General features: G+C 36.8%; 2 protein-coding genes across 2 annotated transcripts; both read left to right on the forward strand.

The window, feature by feature from the left end:
* Positions 1-1700: 1700 nt before the first annotated feature.
* Positions 1701-12367, forward strand: nr2c2 (nuclear receptor subfamily 2, group C, member 2; the record flags this gene model as incomplete). Its single annotated transcript, XM_079238915.1, has 15 exons — positions 1701-1828; positions 4921-5005; positions 5257-5352; positions 5540-5740; positions 5853-5958; positions 6091-6270; positions 7044-7200; positions 7300-7390; positions 7527-7672; positions 8115-8286; positions 9716-9837; positions 9944-10083; positions 10444-10581; positions 10700-10805; positions 12193-12367. The coding sequence occupies exons 2-15, from the start codon at positions 4946-4948 to the stop codon at positions 12365-12367; spliced, it is 1890 nt and encodes a 629-aa protein (XP_079095041.1). The 5' UTR covers positions 1701-1828; positions 4921-4945.
* A 3562-nt stretch (positions 12368-15929) lies between these two features.
* mrps25 (mitochondrial ribosomal protein S25) lies at positions 15930-17707 on the forward strand. Its single transcript, XM_079238924.1, has 4 exons — positions 15930-16129; positions 16443-16549; positions 16649-16736; positions 17280-17707. The coding sequence occupies exons 1-4, from the start codon at positions 15996-15998 to the stop codon at positions 17467-17469; spliced, it is 519 nt and encodes a 172-aa protein (XP_079095050.1). The 5' UTR covers positions 15930-15995; the 3' UTR covers positions 17470-17707.
* The last annotated feature ends 557 nt before the right edge of the window (positions 17708-18264 follow it).

The raw sequence follows: 18264 nt of genomic DNA on the forward strand, positions 1-18264 counted from the left end.
AAAAGATGAAGGCTTTTGTCAAAAAAAAAAAAAAAAAAAAAAAAAAAAAAACAACAACAACAAAAACATATTAATGCCTGGGTTTATTTGGTGAAGCTTTGCTTTGTGGCCTTTCTGTCCTCGGTGTGAGCCCCACCACGCCAGCTGGCTAAGGGCGACACCTGCTGGTGAGGAAGTTGTATAGCCTGACGTTAATCGTGTGACATGAACTTCACAAATTCGCGACCTTTAGTAATTATTAGATCTGACAAAACATTATAGTATCTCAACAAAAATGTATGGATTTCTCAAAAAAAAAAAAAAAAAAAATCCGTATCTGAAATTTGAAGTAAACAGAAGCCAAGCAGGACAGTTGTAAAACAAAATCATACAAGTTGAATAAGGAAAGTGTCCATACAAGAAGAGAAAATTTAAAGCAATAAGACTAGATGAAGAGCATAAACATAAAAATGAGTTAAAGCAAGAGTCAGTGTGTGACAGGACTAACACTTGGCACAAAAGGTGAGGAAATTTGTGTTTAGACAATTATTTCTTTATTGTAACAATGTTTCTTGGCATTAAATTTTATACCTTTGGAAAGTTTATTTCCTTTTGTAATTGTGCCACATTTGTAAGGATGTGTGGGAAGAACAGGAGGGTTAGTTATGTGGATTCAGCCCATAAATTGCCAAGCATCTGGTACTTCAGTTGCTGATAGTCAAATGCCTGATTGGTGGCTGATTCTGTGAGAATGGATCCTGGTAAGCTCAAAGTGTGGAGTGGATGTGGAGAACATCATGCTGATTGTTGCACCTATAAGGTAACCGCTTTTGGTGGAGGCAGCATGATGCTGTGGGTCAGTATCTCCTCACAGCAAGGCCTGAAAATGTCATCCTTCATCCAGATGGAAAACTACAAGTAAAATAGTTTACACATCAGGATTAATGAGTTTTATGTAACTATTCTTATACTTCATCTACTGGTGCACATCTGTTTCTCTGTATTACAAACTGCATGGCTGTCTCTACTGTTGAACAGTTGAACAAAAGTAGTTGATGCCAGTAACTAATGGTTCATTGATTAGTTATTAACACATGTTTTGTACTGGTCGCCCGGTTCTGAGTTAATTATTATCCATGAAGAAAGTTAACAGTGTTGCTTATTAAGGGATTGATTATCAACAGGTTGTTATCAAGTCTCTTCCTGATTGTTGTTGTGTTTTTTAAAGTAAGCATTCATTCAGTAATAAATAGCGTCATACAGTTTAGTCACTTGTGCTTAAAAACGAGGCAGTAGCTGGTTCTTCATTTGTTGCTATGAGAAACTAACTCCTAGTAAAGCAAACATGTAAACGTGAATATTTCATAAAGAACACAAAACAGACAAAATAACAGATAGTGTAAAAAATAAATCAATATATGCCTGATTTTAAAGCGTTATGTCAAAACATTTACAATATTCTAGTAATGTGAGCTTCGTGTCTTTTTTTTTCCACAAAGGCGCAGAAATATTTCGACGGACAAACAGTTCATCTAAGCTGAAATCAAACCGCACTAATTAATTCACATCATTTTTATAATGAAGCCCAAGACAATCAGACATAATGACGTCAGTCCTGTCTGGCTCGCGCCAAGGGTGGGGGAGGAGGGAGGGGGTGTCAGAGGCACGCGGGGACGCGAGAGGGAGGAAGGAAAAAAAAAAAAAAAAAAAAAAAAAAAACTTGAACCATCATCAGAATGCAGGCGGTGCGGGGTCACGAACTATGACCTTTAACAGAAGAAAACCACAAGTAATTTTTTTTTTATTTATTAGCAGGGCGTCCTAAACCCCCCACCGCCGTTTCCCAGAGGTAAGTGTGGTTGTTGGGTGGAAAACGATGAAAGATTTCTGTGATTGTGTTTCACTGAAGAGCGCGGCTAATCTCCCGGCTAGCTTGTTAGCTTCCTGTCCGTCTCCGACTGCTCGCCATCCGGATGTGAACAGTGAAAAGCTAGCGTAGTGTACACTTGTAAACTGCACAGACACTATAAATGTTTTTTAAATACTTAACATCACTTACATCTTGATTTTTACTAATTCCCGTATCTTAAAGAGGCTGTTAGAGAGGAAAAGGGATGCACTCGTGTCTCTGTGTAGCGCATGTTTACATGAGTTAGCTAACATTTTGCAGCTGAAGCTCCTGCAGATGAACTCGACCCTTTTACCTTTGCCATCTCGGGGACAGGAGTGAATAATTGTGCCAGTGTTTTATCACCAAACAGATTATTATTATTATTATTATTTTATTTTTTTTGCGTTTACTGCCAGAATGTTAGTATTCATACATTTTCTGTTTTATCAGGAATAATACTTTATTATACTATTTATCATAACCTATACTGTGTTATTGGTCGGTAGCCAGAATCTCCATTTTGTTCTGTGTTGTGATGTGTTTAAAGCTTAGTCAGTGATGGACATATTGTTAGTCCAATCATATCAGGAAGCTCACACTCCTCCCTTTGTTTAGGGAGTCTGGAGGATTACATGTTTATTAGTCAATATTGACAAGCAGTTACACTACTAACACATATCACTGCGTCAAATGTTTGACCCTATGCCTTTGTGTTCATATGTATGTGTGTAAAGGTTTTGAATAGAAAGTAAATGGGACGTGGAGGTGCCTGCATTGTATTTGTATGAATGTTTAATCCACCTATTTAATCAGTGCTTTTATTTCCCCCCATGCACATTCCCTAAATGTGTGAGGTTAGGGTCAGGCAGTGGTGAAGATTAAGTGATCAGGTTACAAACAAACACACAACATGTTAACATTTTGAAAACATGCATAGGTATTATAAAAATATGGTACTTATGTAGGGAACTGCTGATTTAACCCTGCAAACCTGTGGCTCACACTATTTTGATGGATCAAATGAAAACATTTGGGTTTAAAATTGTATAGGTCACTAAAACAAACAAAAAAAAAAGATTAATGCTATATTTGATGAGATTTTTATTTTTTAGCAAAACATCAAAAATTCAGCAGAAAAATGGATAAACAGATATTTCCATTATCTTCATCATGAAGTGTTATTTTGATTTGGTCAGTTTACAAAAGACAACATAGCTAGACCATCGTATGATAAGTGTTTCATCTCAGGTTGTCAGCAGGGAGAATATGAAAATAAACCGAAGAAGTAAACTTCAAACTGTAGAATAAACACAATGTTAATTGCAGTTCTATAAATGGCAGACTTTCATTTATTTTAAAATTTATTTCTTGTTGGTATACAATGCTGTATTGTAAGTTTAAACCAGTTCTAGTACTAGTTCAGAAGTTGATTGCTACTTGTGAGACTAAGTTGCTCTTACCAAGAAAAGACGACCATGGCTGTGAAAGTGAATAAAGCTTAAGGCACATTTTAGTTTCTTTTTCTTTGAATTTAGCTCCACTGCTGGCTTTACACATAACTTAGTAGCATGGTTTACACACAGTTTATGCTCATTTAAACAATAAAACTATTAATAATTAATATTCACTCAATTTTTTTCCTGGAAAAATGCCTGGAATTTTTTCACAGTAAGAATAAGAAGCAACAAATGGGGGTGCAATACGTCTGTAATTTCAAATCAACTTTATTGTCAAGGTGCTATATGTACAACTATAAATGCCAGTAAAACGAGTGCTTTCCTGGGATGAGCCCAACTAGCAATAACAACACATATCTTTAACACACAGCCTACACATACGTTAACATCCACATCTCCAGATGCATTTAAGCGTCTCAAAATACAAATGGTTGGCTTAAAGATTTTTTAAATACATCCACAAAGTTTTATTGAGCTAAACTCTTTAGTGGTGCCAATTTGAGATTTGGTGCTTGTAGTCAGTATGAAATTGATATGTAAAGGTACACACCAGGCTGATATGCTAATAAAAATTTTTATGGTAAAATGTATATATTCAGTACATAAAAGTCAGAGGGAAATAAGTTATCTACCATATTATTATTGTATTTTTTAACTTTGTCATACTGGATAGTAGGATTTATGTTAGACCAGTGATTCTTTAGCTGGGGGTTGGGACACCCATGGGGCCATGAGATATTTTCTGGTTGTCGCCAGACAATTGTGAAAGATATCTAGCTTACATTTCTAAGATAAATTTAGGATCTTTATCAGGGTTGTCAAAATGAAACCATTAATGCAGAGATAAATCTGTGAAATTATCACCTTCATTTTTAGCACATTATTGCAGAAGCAACAAATTTACTACTGATGACATATTAAAATTTTGAATTTGGCATTATCTTGGCGAGAAAAGCTGATTTCAGGCATGTGTGTGCTCACAGTGGCTAACCTAATCCAGCAAAAACCCTTTGTTCTCATTATATAATGTAGATTCTGACAGTTCTCCAGGCTTACAATTAGAGTATGACAGCAAGATGACCTGTTTGACATATCACACATTAACCATTCAGTCGATGTGTCATGGAAGCGGTCACAAACACCAATGTATGCTGTTTTAGGGCTTGTGGCTTAAAAAAAAAATCACAGAATCACAGTTTTAGATGATGGAGTTGGCATCAAACTAATGTATTCAGATCAGATGCATCAGATAATATATTGAAGACTCTGTGATTATTTGATCACTTTTGGTCTTCTGTGGCATGAATCCGTGTTTCCTTTAGATACAGAATGATGTGTTTCTGCTGCTTTGAATAGAAATGTTTGTAAGTCTTTGGTAATTCAATCAAACTAAGAGAAATCCAAACAACTCACATATAATCTTAATAGGATAAGAAATCTGAATTTGAGTGTTATACATTGTTATAATGCATCTTGTATGATCCTCCAGTACTGTAATGATTGTACAGTAAATATGATCAAGTATTGGTCTGCTTTTCTGTGACACTCGAAACCTTTGTGGCTGATGAATATCTTTGATATCCTTCCAAACAGACCTCACTAATGACCTCAAACCATCATGACAACCAACCTGAATCTGTTCTCTCAGCAGAAAGCAGACTCTGAGCCCGAGCCAGAGGTGAGTCTGCAGAGGAAGAGATTAACTGTGTACGGTTAGCTTTTAGACTTAGTAACTCCAAAGTAACTTCGTACCTCTAATGTTTATGTCAATTAAAGAAATTTAAGAAATGCCTTTGCAAACAGCTGCAATTTGCATTAGCATGAAGGTTCATTAAATGTTACATAACATTTCAGTATTTTGAAGATACCCTCATAAATTAATTTGTTTGACACATTTATTGATTGACAACATTTCTTGTTCTGGTTTAGGGGACCTCCTCTCCATCAGAAACAGCAATGAGTGAGTCTCCACAGCGCTTTCAGGTCATCTCCACCGAGCCTGCCACAACACCACAGCGAATAGAGGTAACAAGCTGGACTTTGCAACTAACTTACAATGTCATTTTTTTTTTTTTTTTGTTACAATAGAAATTTAAGCTGATGTTACCACAAGAGATTCATTGTTGGAATGTTAATCACTTAAACTAGTTTGCTTTATGTCTCTGACCACATTTCTCTTCCTGGCCATCTTTTTAATGTCTCACATCTTCAGATTGTAACCGACCAGCAGACTGGTCAAAAGATCCAGATAGTGACAGCAATGAACCCGTCCAGTGCTCCCAAGCAGCAGTTCATTCTGGCCACAGCCGATGGCTCAGGGGCAAGCAAGGTCATCCTGGCCTCACCAGAGAGTCACAACACAAAGCAGCTCATCTTCACAGCTGCAGACAGCCTAATGCCAGGAAGAATACAGGTACAATTCCCCCATAACATCATCCATGATGCATAATGTGATGTTGCTACTGCTAATGTCTTAGTTTGGACAGTTGAGCTGTTTTTCAGATGTGTTTGACTTTGCTTTTCAGATCGTCACCGACCCAGTGTCAATGGAGCGGTTATTAGGCCAGTCAGGGGATTTAAGTCGACCTCAGCCAGTGGAGTACTGTGTGGTGTGTGGAGACAAAGCGTCAGGTACTCCAGATGCGACATTTTGCATATACTCTGAAAAACACATCCTGATGTGCAATTCAACAATATTTTCAGTTTCACTGCATCAGCTCTCTCTCACACACACATGCACACTCTGGTTTTGTTTGCGTGTAGGGCGTCATTATGGAGCTGTCAGCTGTGAAGGATGCAAAGGTTTTTTTAAGCGAAGTGTGAGGAAAAATCTGACCTACAGCTGCCGGAGTAAACAAGACTGCGTCATCAACAAACACCACCGCAACCGCTGCCAGTTCTGCCGGTTGAGGAAATGCCTTAAGATGGGGATGAAGACTGAGTGTGAGTTTTTCATCCAAATTAAGGATGAATACACAAGAATAGGTCCACTCACATATAAATCAGGTATTACCAATCTTAACGTTTTAGTTAATCTGAAAAAACTATGGTTTTGTATGAAGTATGCAAAACAAAACACTAACAAAGCACTTGAGCTGTTTTGCAGCTAAACTATAAAACAAGAATGAGAAAAATACTATAAAGACTACAACTTCTAAAAACTTGCAGAGAAGAGATTAATTGTTAATTACATTTTGTGAGTAAATGCATGTTAAATGAATAAATGTTCAGTTTCAACATTTTTTTTTACTACTTTAACTAATTTAACGTTAGAATACTTTGTCATTATATTTACACTGTTTTTATTTCCATTTCATGCACCTCTAGCTTTTATGTATATGGAAATGTAGTAACACACACATTTACTGTGATGAATAATAATTAGGACAACAACTAATTGGATAATGTATCCATCTGTAAATATTCTTACAGAAGAAAAAAAATTACCCTGGTGATTAATTAAAAGAGACCGGTATTATAAGATTTTCTTCTTCCTGCTCCTTTTCAAGCATGGTGGTGTTAATATGTGCTTTGTGGGTTTTTTTTCTGTCCAGTGTTATTTTGCTTTTGCACAAGAAATGTGAGAAATAAACTGTCCAACAATTTTGTTGCAAATTTTAGTAGAATTATTAATAATATTGTTCAATCCTGTTTTTTAACACGGCAAAAATGCAAATTAATTTTATGTTTTTTATTGCTTGTTGGTTCATATTCAGCTGTCCAGAGTGAGAGGAAGCCCATCGACATAGTGCCCAGAGAGAGGCATGCCAACTGCGCTGCCTCCACACAGAAGATCTACATACGCAAGGACCTTAACAGCCCACTTATCGCCACGCCAACCTTTATCTCTGATACAGATACTGATGGCTCCAGGTCAGACCCACAGACAAACATCAAGCCTAAGATCTCTCAGTCATTATGAAGCTGTAATCAATGTGAGCTTGTTTTGAAAATGTCTCATGTCATTTGCAGATCCAGCTTGCTGGACCAGGGAATGCTGGTTAATATCCAGCAGCCAGTCATCCAGACTGATGGAACTTTGCTGCTGGCAGCTGACTCAAAGGTAGATCTGATCATCCTAAAGTTATTGTGACCATAAATGTTACGCATTGTTGTGCTGATGCCCTCTATTTCCCTCTTCTTCTTTTGATATTATTTATTGGAAAATGACAAATCACCACTAAATCATTTGTCTACAGCTTGATTCTGGGCAGGGAGACTTGGGGACGCTAGCCAATGTAGTGACATCACTGGCCAGCCTGAGTGACTCACTGAAAGAAAACCTGAACAATTGGGACACTTCAGGCAGTCAACACGAGGAACAGTCCGCAAGCGAGATAACACGGTCAGTCAACACCCTTCAAACTGGAAACAAGGATTTCATCTCAGGTCATCCTGGAAATATTCTTTGTTTGGTCTGATTTGACTTAGAAGCCTTTCTACAGGGACAATGTGTGTGGCAAAAACATCACAAGTGTAGTGTTATATGTTGTTGAATTACTTTATAGTTTTACATATTTAAACTAAGGGACCTATTTTAAGAGTTTTAAATATCTTACATTAATTATTGTGCAGTTTTAATCTGTCATTTTGTGACACTTCTACGAAAAACAGGTGTTTGATTCAGACGACGAGAGAATGAAAACGTAGATGATAAAGATCAAGCCAAGATTATTTAAATATGTACTTGTAACTAAAGTGTACAATTCTCTGTAGAAAAAAGAAAACATTCATATTTTAAGTTAAGGGTTAAGAGTCAAAGGTCAGTGTTTGTGTATTTCCTTTAGTGCCTTTGACACTCTGGCCAAAGTCTTCAACCCACCTGAAGCAGTGGTTGAACAAAATCAGGCTGAGAGGTGTGTCGGTGGGACCACTATCCAGCTCATTGGCCGAGATCAGGAGACACCCATCATTGAGGTGGAGGGACCACTGCTCACAGACAGCCATGTTGGCTTTAAGGTAGGTTGAGTTAGCATCTAAAGTTACTGAGATGAAAAAAGAATCACAGGAGAATTTAAAGAGAAGAAAAAAGTTTTGTTAACATCACGTCACTATATAAGGTGTATATGTAACACCAGAATGTATTAATGCATATGCACAGTTCCGAATAATAGTCCTGTAAGAGATAAAGATGAAATTGTAGAGAATGAAAGAGGTATCGGTCAAAGAACTCTGTAAGACATGACTTGGTTTCTGTGCAGAAAGAGATGTATGCTTAGATCCTCACTAGATGCTTGATTTTGTTTTTATATTTAGTTGTACAAAAGTGCATAATTGAACAGAAAACCAAATAACTACAAGCTAAACATCAAAATCTACAAAATATCTAAAAAAGAACTAGAAGAATAACATGACCAACATTAGACTCTTAACTATGAGGCTACTGGAGGTTTTCTGCTGTTACTGTCTGAAGCTGCACACACACGTGTGGCACTTTCTCTAGGTTTTATACAGGCAGCGCCTCCAACAAGATGATGTCAATAAATTGACATTCATTTTACTAGTACATAAAATTATTTTATATTAATATCTGTTTATTATACAAAACAAATATGTGCACACTACATCACCAATTTAAATTATCAAAACACTAAAATATTAAAATTATATGTATAAATAGGTCTTTTAAAAGGGAATTTCTGCTCCATCAGTAAGGTCATCCCTATGTAGGCCTTCCACATGTTCTATCATGCCGCCGGCACTTAAAGATTGGACACTCCAACCAATCTGGTTGAAAAAAGTGACCAGAAAACTGCATGGAAATAAAAGAAAATACTTTTATATTAAATTAATTTCTTTATAAAGTATAATAGGATCACTTGTTAGTATACAGCAAATAGCAAGTTGAGAGGACTATTCATTTATTCATTATCCATACCGCTTAGTCCAGTTAAGGGTCGCGGGGGAGCTGGAGCCCACCCTAGCAGCCTTTGGGCGAGAGGAAGGATACACACTCACACTCACTCCCAGGGACACTTTAGCCAATTTAACCTAAAATGCATGTCTTTGTGTGGTAGAAGTAAACCCACACATACACAAGGAAACTCCACACTTCTGTTTGAACCTCTCCCCCAGCCGAGGATCGAACCAGCGACCTTCTTGCTGTGAGGCCACAGTGCTAACCACTGCAGCCAGTTGAGAGGCCTAGCTAGATGCTAACTTTAGTTTCAATGCTAACACTAGTGCTAACAGTGGGATATAAAATGGAGGAGAGTGTTTATTGCCCAACACACTTTAAGCTAACAGTCCTATCAGCTGGCCTGGTGGAAAAGTGAAATGGAACTATACATCCTTTCAGCTGTGACAATAAACTGTGGAACATACTTATCAGAAAGCATGGGGGTCCCTCTTTCTTCTTCCACCCTCTGTGTCTGCTTCTTGGCTTTAGCTGACCATGCCCAGCCCAATGCCCGAGTATCTGAATGTGCACTACATATGCGAGTCGGCATCCAGACTTCTGTTCCTCTCTATGCATTGGGCACGATCCATCCCCGCCTTCTCAGCTCTCGGGTGAGAAGGCATTTCACACAGGAATAATATTCTGCTCTGAGACAACAGCCTCCATGACATCCTGGCAGTTTGCATTATTCATTTAATGTGTCTCTGTTTACTTCAGTCAGGAAGCAAACACTAGCTTGGTGCGAGCCTGCTGGAATGAGCTGTTCACTCTGGGTCTGGCACAGTGTGCTCATGTGATGAACCTATCAACCATCCTCGCTGCCATCATTAACCATCTGCAAAGCAGCATCCAGGATGGTATGGACCAAAGACCTCGCCATCAGTTCACAGTAGGGCACACACACATATAAATAGGAGTGAAGAAGTGTTTTTTTTTTTTTTGTTTTTTGTTTTTTAAGCCAATCAATAGTAGACTTTGGTCATTACAGTAGTTTAAAACTCGATATAGTTATTGATTGCTGATACAGATTATTAAATCATCAGATTATTTGACAACGGCCTAACACTGACTGGTAGCTGCGTCTTCTCAATGCAATGGCATTTTTGTTGTTGTGTACATAACAGTCTTTCTTTATTAATTAAAGCTCAGACGGCTACAAAATAAACTAAATCAATCAATATTGATTCTCAGATTTTTGACATATTCTTTCTTCTCAGACAAGTTGTCGGGAGAGAGGGTGAAGCAGGTGATGGAGCACATCTGGAAGTTCCAGGAATTCTGTAACAGCATGACCCGGCTGGAGACTGACAGCTACGAGTATGCTTACCTGAAGGCTATTGTGTTGTTCAGCCCGGGTGAGAACCTGATGCTATTAACCAATGATGGACATTCAAACTGCTGGGTGTCAAAGAAAAAGTGTAGATGAAACATTATTGGATTTGGAGTCCAACATTTCTGTCTTTGACTTGTCAGATCATCCCAGTGTGGACAGCAACGGTCAGATTGAGAAATTCCAGGAGAAAGCACTGATGGAACTGCAGGACTATGTGCAGAAAACATACCCTGATGACACATACAGGTATTGTAGTAACAGATTTCTGTGGCATGAACAGATAAAGATTTATTGAGCTTGTTGAAATAAACTAAAATAAACTCCATTGTTATTTGGACCACACTGGCAACAGTGGGAAGGGAGTTTTTTCCTTCCCACTGTTGCCAGTGTGCTTGCTCAGGATGGGAGATTGAGTTGGACTCAACTCAGTCTGTTGGTTTCCTTATATAGGTTATTATGAATTGGCCTTCATTATGTTTTCCCCTCTGTCTGTAAAGCGTCTTGAGATGGCATTGCTGTGATTTGACGCTATATAAATAAAGTTGAATTGAAGTTGAATTGAATTGGAAAACAGGAAGTGCAGGTACAAAACTTAATTTGTTATCTAAAAACAAATAAATTCCAGGGACCAAGAAATCTCTGTAAGTTTGCTTTTCTTCAGTTTGACAACAAACGACTTCAGTTTTGCATTGGCATGATACATACTGTTGCCACATCCATCCATTCATTTTCTTAACCACTTAGTCTAAAGCAGGGTTGTGGGAACCTGAAGCCTATGTGAAGCTGGAGAGGCGGGGTACACCTTGGATATTTATAAAGAATGTAAATAGGTGATGAATAAATAGATGAGTGTGAGAAAGTTTTACCTTAATAGAATTCCTTTCTTACCAGTGATACCAACTACTTCTACAAAAAAGATCAGTTTTGGTTAAACTGGGGAACAAACTCACTTTGTGTTGACATGAGCATATCGCTGTGCTTCACAATGATTTCGACTGTAAGGCGGGGTTGTTTAAAGTTAATTTAATGTTGCAGATATTGCTTTAAATAAGCGTGAAAGAGAAAGGTATCACATGACTGCACACAATTACAAAGGTTTTATGACCCCAGGATGGTTTAGATAGTGTGTTGGGTTTATTTACAACAGCCACAAAAATAAAACGAGGCTTCATGTGTAATTATAGCCAATTCTACTTTTAAGACACATTTAGAAATAAATCAGTAATCAGTCCTACATGGTGAAAAGTATCCAATAAGTTCTTCTAGTGAGAAGACATGCCTCGCTATGTCTATATCTTTCATCTATTGATAAATGTTCTCATGCAAAATACAGTTTGAGATTCTCCATGTCTTATATCCTTGTGTTGGTTGCTAAGGTATTTTATTATACAACAGTTTAACTCATTTTAAGTAATCACATTAGTATAAATCCAGTCTAAAGGGAAAATGTCCAGTTAAATACTCTAAATGGTTTTGTACGATCAGCTTACAGTGGGGCATTAAAATGAACAAAATACACTCAGGTGTAGAAAGAAATAATTCAAATAAGTTGTTTTTGCAAATTGAGAAAGCACAACAAAATATGACAAGAATTTAAGATGATTTAGCTTGAAATGTTTTTTTGTTTCCTCAGGCTAACCCGTATCCTGACTCGTCTTCCTGCGCTGCGCCTAATGAACCCAAGCATCACAGAGGAACTTTTCTTCACCGGCCTAATAGGCAATGTCTCTATCGACAGCATCATTCCTTATATCCTTAAGATGGAGACAGCTGAATACAACAGCCAGAACTCTGACTCTGTCGAATGACATCACACCCAGCGCCTGAACTGTCTTTTTAAACGTTAAAGAGTCTCCTATTCAGGTTTACTCTTTTCTTTAGGGAGAGCGAAAGCGTTGAACTGCAACCTAAAATGCTGCAGTAGCCTCTTGTTTTCTAACAATGCATGGTTCAAAGTCAATGGGGGAATGCTTGGTAGATTAGGGGAACATGGCTTTGGAAAGCTAAGATCAATGGGAATGTTTTCTGCAGTTGATCCAGTCAGTGGCTCTGAATCACATGAAGAAAAAAAAATTTGCTGCTGCCTCGGCTATCATCTCCCTTAATTTCTTCATAGCACTTCAGTCAGTGTACATTATCCTTTCATTCAAGCCTTTTAAATTGTCTTATGTTTGCTGAAGCCTTATTATGCTCTTACATAACCATTTATGTATTTAAATGCTAGCTTTTAATTATAATATATCAGATAAGACATTAACGTATTCCAGACTAAAAAATATATAAAAGGAGAAATCTTTCAAGTGGAAGAGGTCATTTTCCTGTTCACAAAGATCTTTAAGCCAAAGTAAATTTGATTTACTTTTGCAGCTTGAAGTGTTTGTTTATGTTTGCTTTTGCTAACACCAGCACAGTATAAAACTGGTCTATTAAATCAGTGGTTCTCTAACTTTTTGTGTCACAATCCCCAGGACAGCATATGTAGGTGTTCTCCTTCCAAGCCCCCATATGACAACTAAGTGATTAATTGTGTGATATATATATATCAAATAGGAAATCTTGCAACCATCCTCTGGAAAACTCAGAATCTTCATAAATAAGGAGGAAAAAGTGTTTTTTGATGGATTCGGTTCACCGCTGTGACAAATCACCCACATGCCCAAAATCAACTTCTCTCACCAAGACAATGCCAAATTCAGATTTTTAATATGGCATCTGTAGCAACTTTGCTGTTTCTGCAGTAATGTGTTTTAAAATGAAGGTGCTAATTTCACAGATTTATCTCTGAATTAATGGTTTTATTTTAATATTCCTGGTAAAAATCCCAGATTGATTCTATTTATCTTGATTCTATATATCTCTGTATCTTTTACAATTGTCTGGGTCCTGGCAACAAGTTTAAGAACCACTGTTTTAAATGACTGTGCTAAAAATTTTGACTGCAACAAAGACAGAGTTTTCCCAATCTGAAGATCTGTAAGATCTTTCAGGGTAAAACATGAACATGCTTTCTATGTTTTCTGTTTTTCATCTAGAAATAAAGTACAATTATTTAATTACATTTTGAATAATAGCTAAAACACTTTGGACAGCTAGGGTGACAAATCTGAATTATGTTTGCCATCCTTAACCCTTTATTGGGCACTCATACCTGGAAATTAAATTTGCAATAATAGAAAAGAGTCTTACGATAATATTGAAGAATATTACAAGACTTTAAAACTTTGATACTTTTTCCTTAAATAACAGAAGTTTTATAGTACTTTGTAGTAGTTTGTAGTAGTATTTTTATCATATGTTATGGTGAAGTAGCTGGGATGTAGCCCGATCTTTTATGATTGGTGTGGTTCTATGATTTCATGGACTAACATACAGAGGCATTTTGGATGTCCAATAAAGTGATCAAATATGGTAATTTGCCCAATAATGGGTTAATATTTATGTAAATGGCCTGGCTATCACAGTGCTGAGATAGCTCTTAATGCTGTGCTTTCCAATTTTAACACATTATTCCATCCTGCTGTTCAGAGAACTTGAAAAGCAACAAAATTGCAAAAGTGAAATCAGCCAGTTAAAATGACCAGAAGTCTTTTCTTATACAAAACATTCCCATTTTTTTCCCCACTCAATCTCATGCATAAATGTGCATGTGTTTTAACATGGTACATAAATGTCTTTAGGCTATCATGATTATGTTGGAAAATCTGTGCAATCACCTCATCACTTTTCCCCCCAATGACAATCAGATTTATGTTTCCTTCTCCATCAGTGTCATGATTATGTTTGTCCGCCTAGATTATCAGTGCAAATTTCATCCACAACAATTATTTGTTGTAAAGAGGAGGATTGTTTGAAATATTTGGGCTTAAATGTAGCTATGCTACTGGTCTTTTTTTTTTTTTTTTTTTTGCATTTGCATTCGGGTGCACATAATTCAGCTTCTGTGGTTTTCCACTGCATTCAGGCTGACTAAAAACTTTTTTAATGTTTGTTTTATTTTATAAACTCTTCCATTGTGCATAAATTTGCTTGTTGCATACTAAGTGTACTTAAAGTTTGTGTGGGCAGGTTTCCCTGGTTTAAAAAAAAAAGAAAAGAAAAAAAAAAGAAAAAGAATTTTGTGGTAAGTCAGCCTTGAGTGCATTGATGTCTTGAAGACAGTATGAAGATATGCATTGGCTTACCATCTTGTGTAGTTCACAAATATCCACAGCAACATGAATGACAGTAGGGATGTAAATAAGTCAACAAGGAAGATGTCTTGTGAAACAATTACGAGTTTAAGACCTGAACAGACTGTTTGTAAAGGCACTTATGTGAAATGATATTTGTACATGTAATTTCATTAAAATGAGTGCATGTAATTTTTAAGCAGGGTTTTATAATCTTGTTGTCGTCTGCCCTGGTGAGGAGCATTGTTTTTATTTTATAGTGCAATGCTATGCATGATGAAGTTGCTTAGGCACATTTTAATAGATGCAGTATGAAAAGTGTTGATTTAAATGTGGCTTTAAATATTTACCGCAAGCAGCTGCCACTTTAGAGGTCATTGGAGCTCTTTATCTTTTTCTTCTGTGAACTGAGTATCCTATGGTTAACAATTTATACTGTGTAAATGTACTCTGTTTTTCTGAGATGTTTGTCTTTTAACATTTTAGAATGAAAATTCAATCAACATTCATGTGTTGCTCAAGTCGGTCACAAACCTACATTTCTACCTCACAGATATAAATCAGATGTATTAATTGCCTGAGCTCTTGTATCAGCGTTCCAGTCTCTGAGGCCGACTTCTCTGAAGTCATGCATTTTAAACAAAATAAACAAATATTCATTCAATATGACATGGCTGAAGTTGTTAATCGCTGAAACTGATTATGAGAGTGTTTTATGTTTGTTAAAAAAAAAAGAATAGGATTTAATATTTATTTACAGAATTCATTCAATGAACTGATAGTGCTAAAACTTTAGTGACTATATGTGGGAAAATCCACTAATTTTTCTCCCTAAGAGGAGTAACTGCATTTCATCTTTAGTTACAATAGTATTAAGCTTTGAAATTATGTTAAAATAGGCAGTTATCATAAAAAGCACATCCTAATTTGACAGAAAATAATTCTGTATGTATTACTGATTGTATCATTTACTTCTATGCTGGATGAACAAATAGTGATATATGGGAATTCTGTAGTTAAATTATTTGAAACAATAATTTAAAGTATGCTGGTGTGAATGTATATAAAAAACAAATTTTTAAGCGTGCATAATTATTTTTCAACGACTGAAAGTTGTATCCAGGTAAAAACTACAAGTACCGTCGGTAGCCTCGGCAACAGCGTTGAGTTAAACGTCATCAACACGCGTTCGCCAGTGTGCTTGTGCGACTTCAGGCACACGAACAGTTATCAGATGCTACATATGGTTAAATAAGTAAATAAAAAAATGCCTATGAAAGGAAGATTTCCAATCAGGAGAACCATGGAGTATCTCCAAAAGGGTGACATCATTTTCAAAAACAAAGTGAAGATCATGACGGTGAATTACAACACACACGGACAGCTCAGCGATGGAGCAAGGTCAGAGCTAACATTTAGCAACGTAGCAGCAAGCAGAGTATGTAGATAAATAAATATCTAACTTACTCGCATGTTACAGTTCAATTTATTATTATGAAAAATGTGAAATATTTAAATCTGTACAACTAAACTTGCATACAGTGTTTGCCATTATTAATGTGCCATTTTTGCTGTTCAGTCTCAAGGAAGTATTTCCATCATTACACACTTTCACTGAGATGTCATTTATTTTTCACATATTTACAGTATTCATATCTGAATATTTTGAGTTTGAGACTGCTCTTAAGATATTCCGCCTTTCTGTGTTTTGCAGAAAGTTTGTGTTCTTCAATATTCCTCAGATTCAGTACAAAAATCCATGGGTCCAAGTAATGATGTTCAAAAACATGACACCGTCGCCGTTCCTGAAGTTTTATCTGGGTGAGTTGTCTCACATGTTTATAAAGTGATCATGAGACCTGCCTGCAAACTTTTATCAGCTTTGTGCTTATTGCATCTGATTTTATATCCCCTGTCCAGATGATGGAGAGCAAGTACTAGTAGATGTTGAGGGGAAGGACCACCAACAAATTTCACAACATGTTAAGAAGATTTTGGGCAAATCAGAGTAAGTAAACAGATGCAATAATATCTACATTCAGTAGTTTCAGGAAATTTGCAGCTCTTTGCTTTTAGTGTTTTTTTAAAATTTTTTTTTAAAATTCCTTTTTTGCTTCTATTCTGCAGATTTAATTTGGAATGGATACATGAAAGCAAATGCATGTTTAGAGCCATGTTAAACATGATTATTCAGATTCAATAAATATAAATTTATCAACAGCAGTACATACTTTAATTAAATTTAAAGGTAAAGAAAAATTAGGCAAAGGTGAAAAAGTAAAAGTGAATTGGGATGAAAATGTGTCACCGCTAACATCAGAAAATGGCACAATTCTGTTTAAATGTCAAATTAATCATGACATTAAGGTATGAGGCACAGCAGCAGGTGTCTGAGTCCTGCAAGGTGCTAAATAAAATTCAGTTTTTACAATGAAACCTTTTGCAACATGAAATCTTAAAACGTATTCAACAGAACTGTCATTATCACACTGTGAAAAGCACAACAAGATTGTTTGTTCATATATTGATTTGGTTTTATTTCTCTCACCAGAGAAGTTTTAAAAGCTGAAGCTCAAGCCAAGATGCAGGCTTCTAACCCTGCAAACTTTGGGCCGAAGAAGTACTGTCTGAGGGAGTGTATCTGTGAGGTGGAAGGCCAGGTGCCATGCCCGGGCACCACGCCACTACCGAAAGAGATGACGGGCAAATATCGTACACGGATGGCGCAAGCACAAGAGTGAGAGGCTGTGAAGGACAACAAACTTATTTTTTTATGCCTCACAGGACAATATTCTGGTATTCTCTTTTTTTGTTATGAATAAATTACTGCAGGGCTGATACTGCTCCCGACAGCAGCAACAATCCACTGGCACATGACCTGACAGTTTTCAAATCGACACTTATTGCATCAGTTTTACATCAGTTAGTATTGACCTAAAGCTGGACACTGTAACATTAACATAAAAATAAAACTTATATTTGCCCATGCGACTCTGATAACCTCTGTTCTCTTTCCTTTAAAAAAAGAAGTTCATCTTAGGTAGTCAGCTACAACACTCAAAACCACTAAAGGTGGCTTTAAAAAAATATTGCTATACAATGTTTTGTTGAGAAAACATTTATGTGGATCTTACTTTGATAATTACTGTACCTGCCAACTAAACTTTATTTTTGATCGTGTTTGCATTTTGCCAGCCCTCACTGGTAGAGGTAACATGAGGTGATGTCTGCAACCCACTGAAGTTGTTCATTTAGCACAGCTCATCCAGGATGGCACATCAATGCATGCTGTGTCTACCAGCATGGGTTTAAGAGTATGGAGGAAATACCAGGAGGAAGATTAGCACTGCTAGGGTCTGATAAAAACCCTGCGCTCACAGCCCAACGTTGGTGTCTTGTGCTCTTTATGGATGAGAGCAGATTCACATTGAACACGTGACAGATGTAAGAGTCTAGAGACACGGTGGAGAACATTGTGCTGCCTGCAACATCCTCCAGCATGACTGTTCAGTGATGGTCTGGGGAGGCTTGAGAGC

The sequence above is a fragment of the Telmatherina bonti genome (assembly GCF_933228915.1).
Source record: "Telmatherina bonti genome assembly, chromosome: 4".
NCBI lineage: Eukaryota > Metazoa > Chordata > Actinopteri > Atheriniformes > Telmatherinidae > Telmatherina > Telmatherina bonti.

Bases quoted from the DNA above. Each gene is read 5' to 3' on its own strand.
- mrps25 (XM_079238924.1), top strand. From the start codon at position 15,996: ATGCCTATGAAAGGAAGATTTCCAATCAGGAGAACCATGGAGTATCTC. The intron at 16,130-16,442 runs GTCAGAGCTAAC...TGTGTTTTGCAG, and splicing joins CAGCTCAGCGATGGAGCAAG to AAAGTTTGTGTTCTTCAATA. The intron at 16,737-17,279 runs GTAAGTAAACAG...TTCTCTCACCAG, and splicing joins AAGATTTTGGGCAAATCAGA to AGAAGTTTTAAAAGCTGAAG.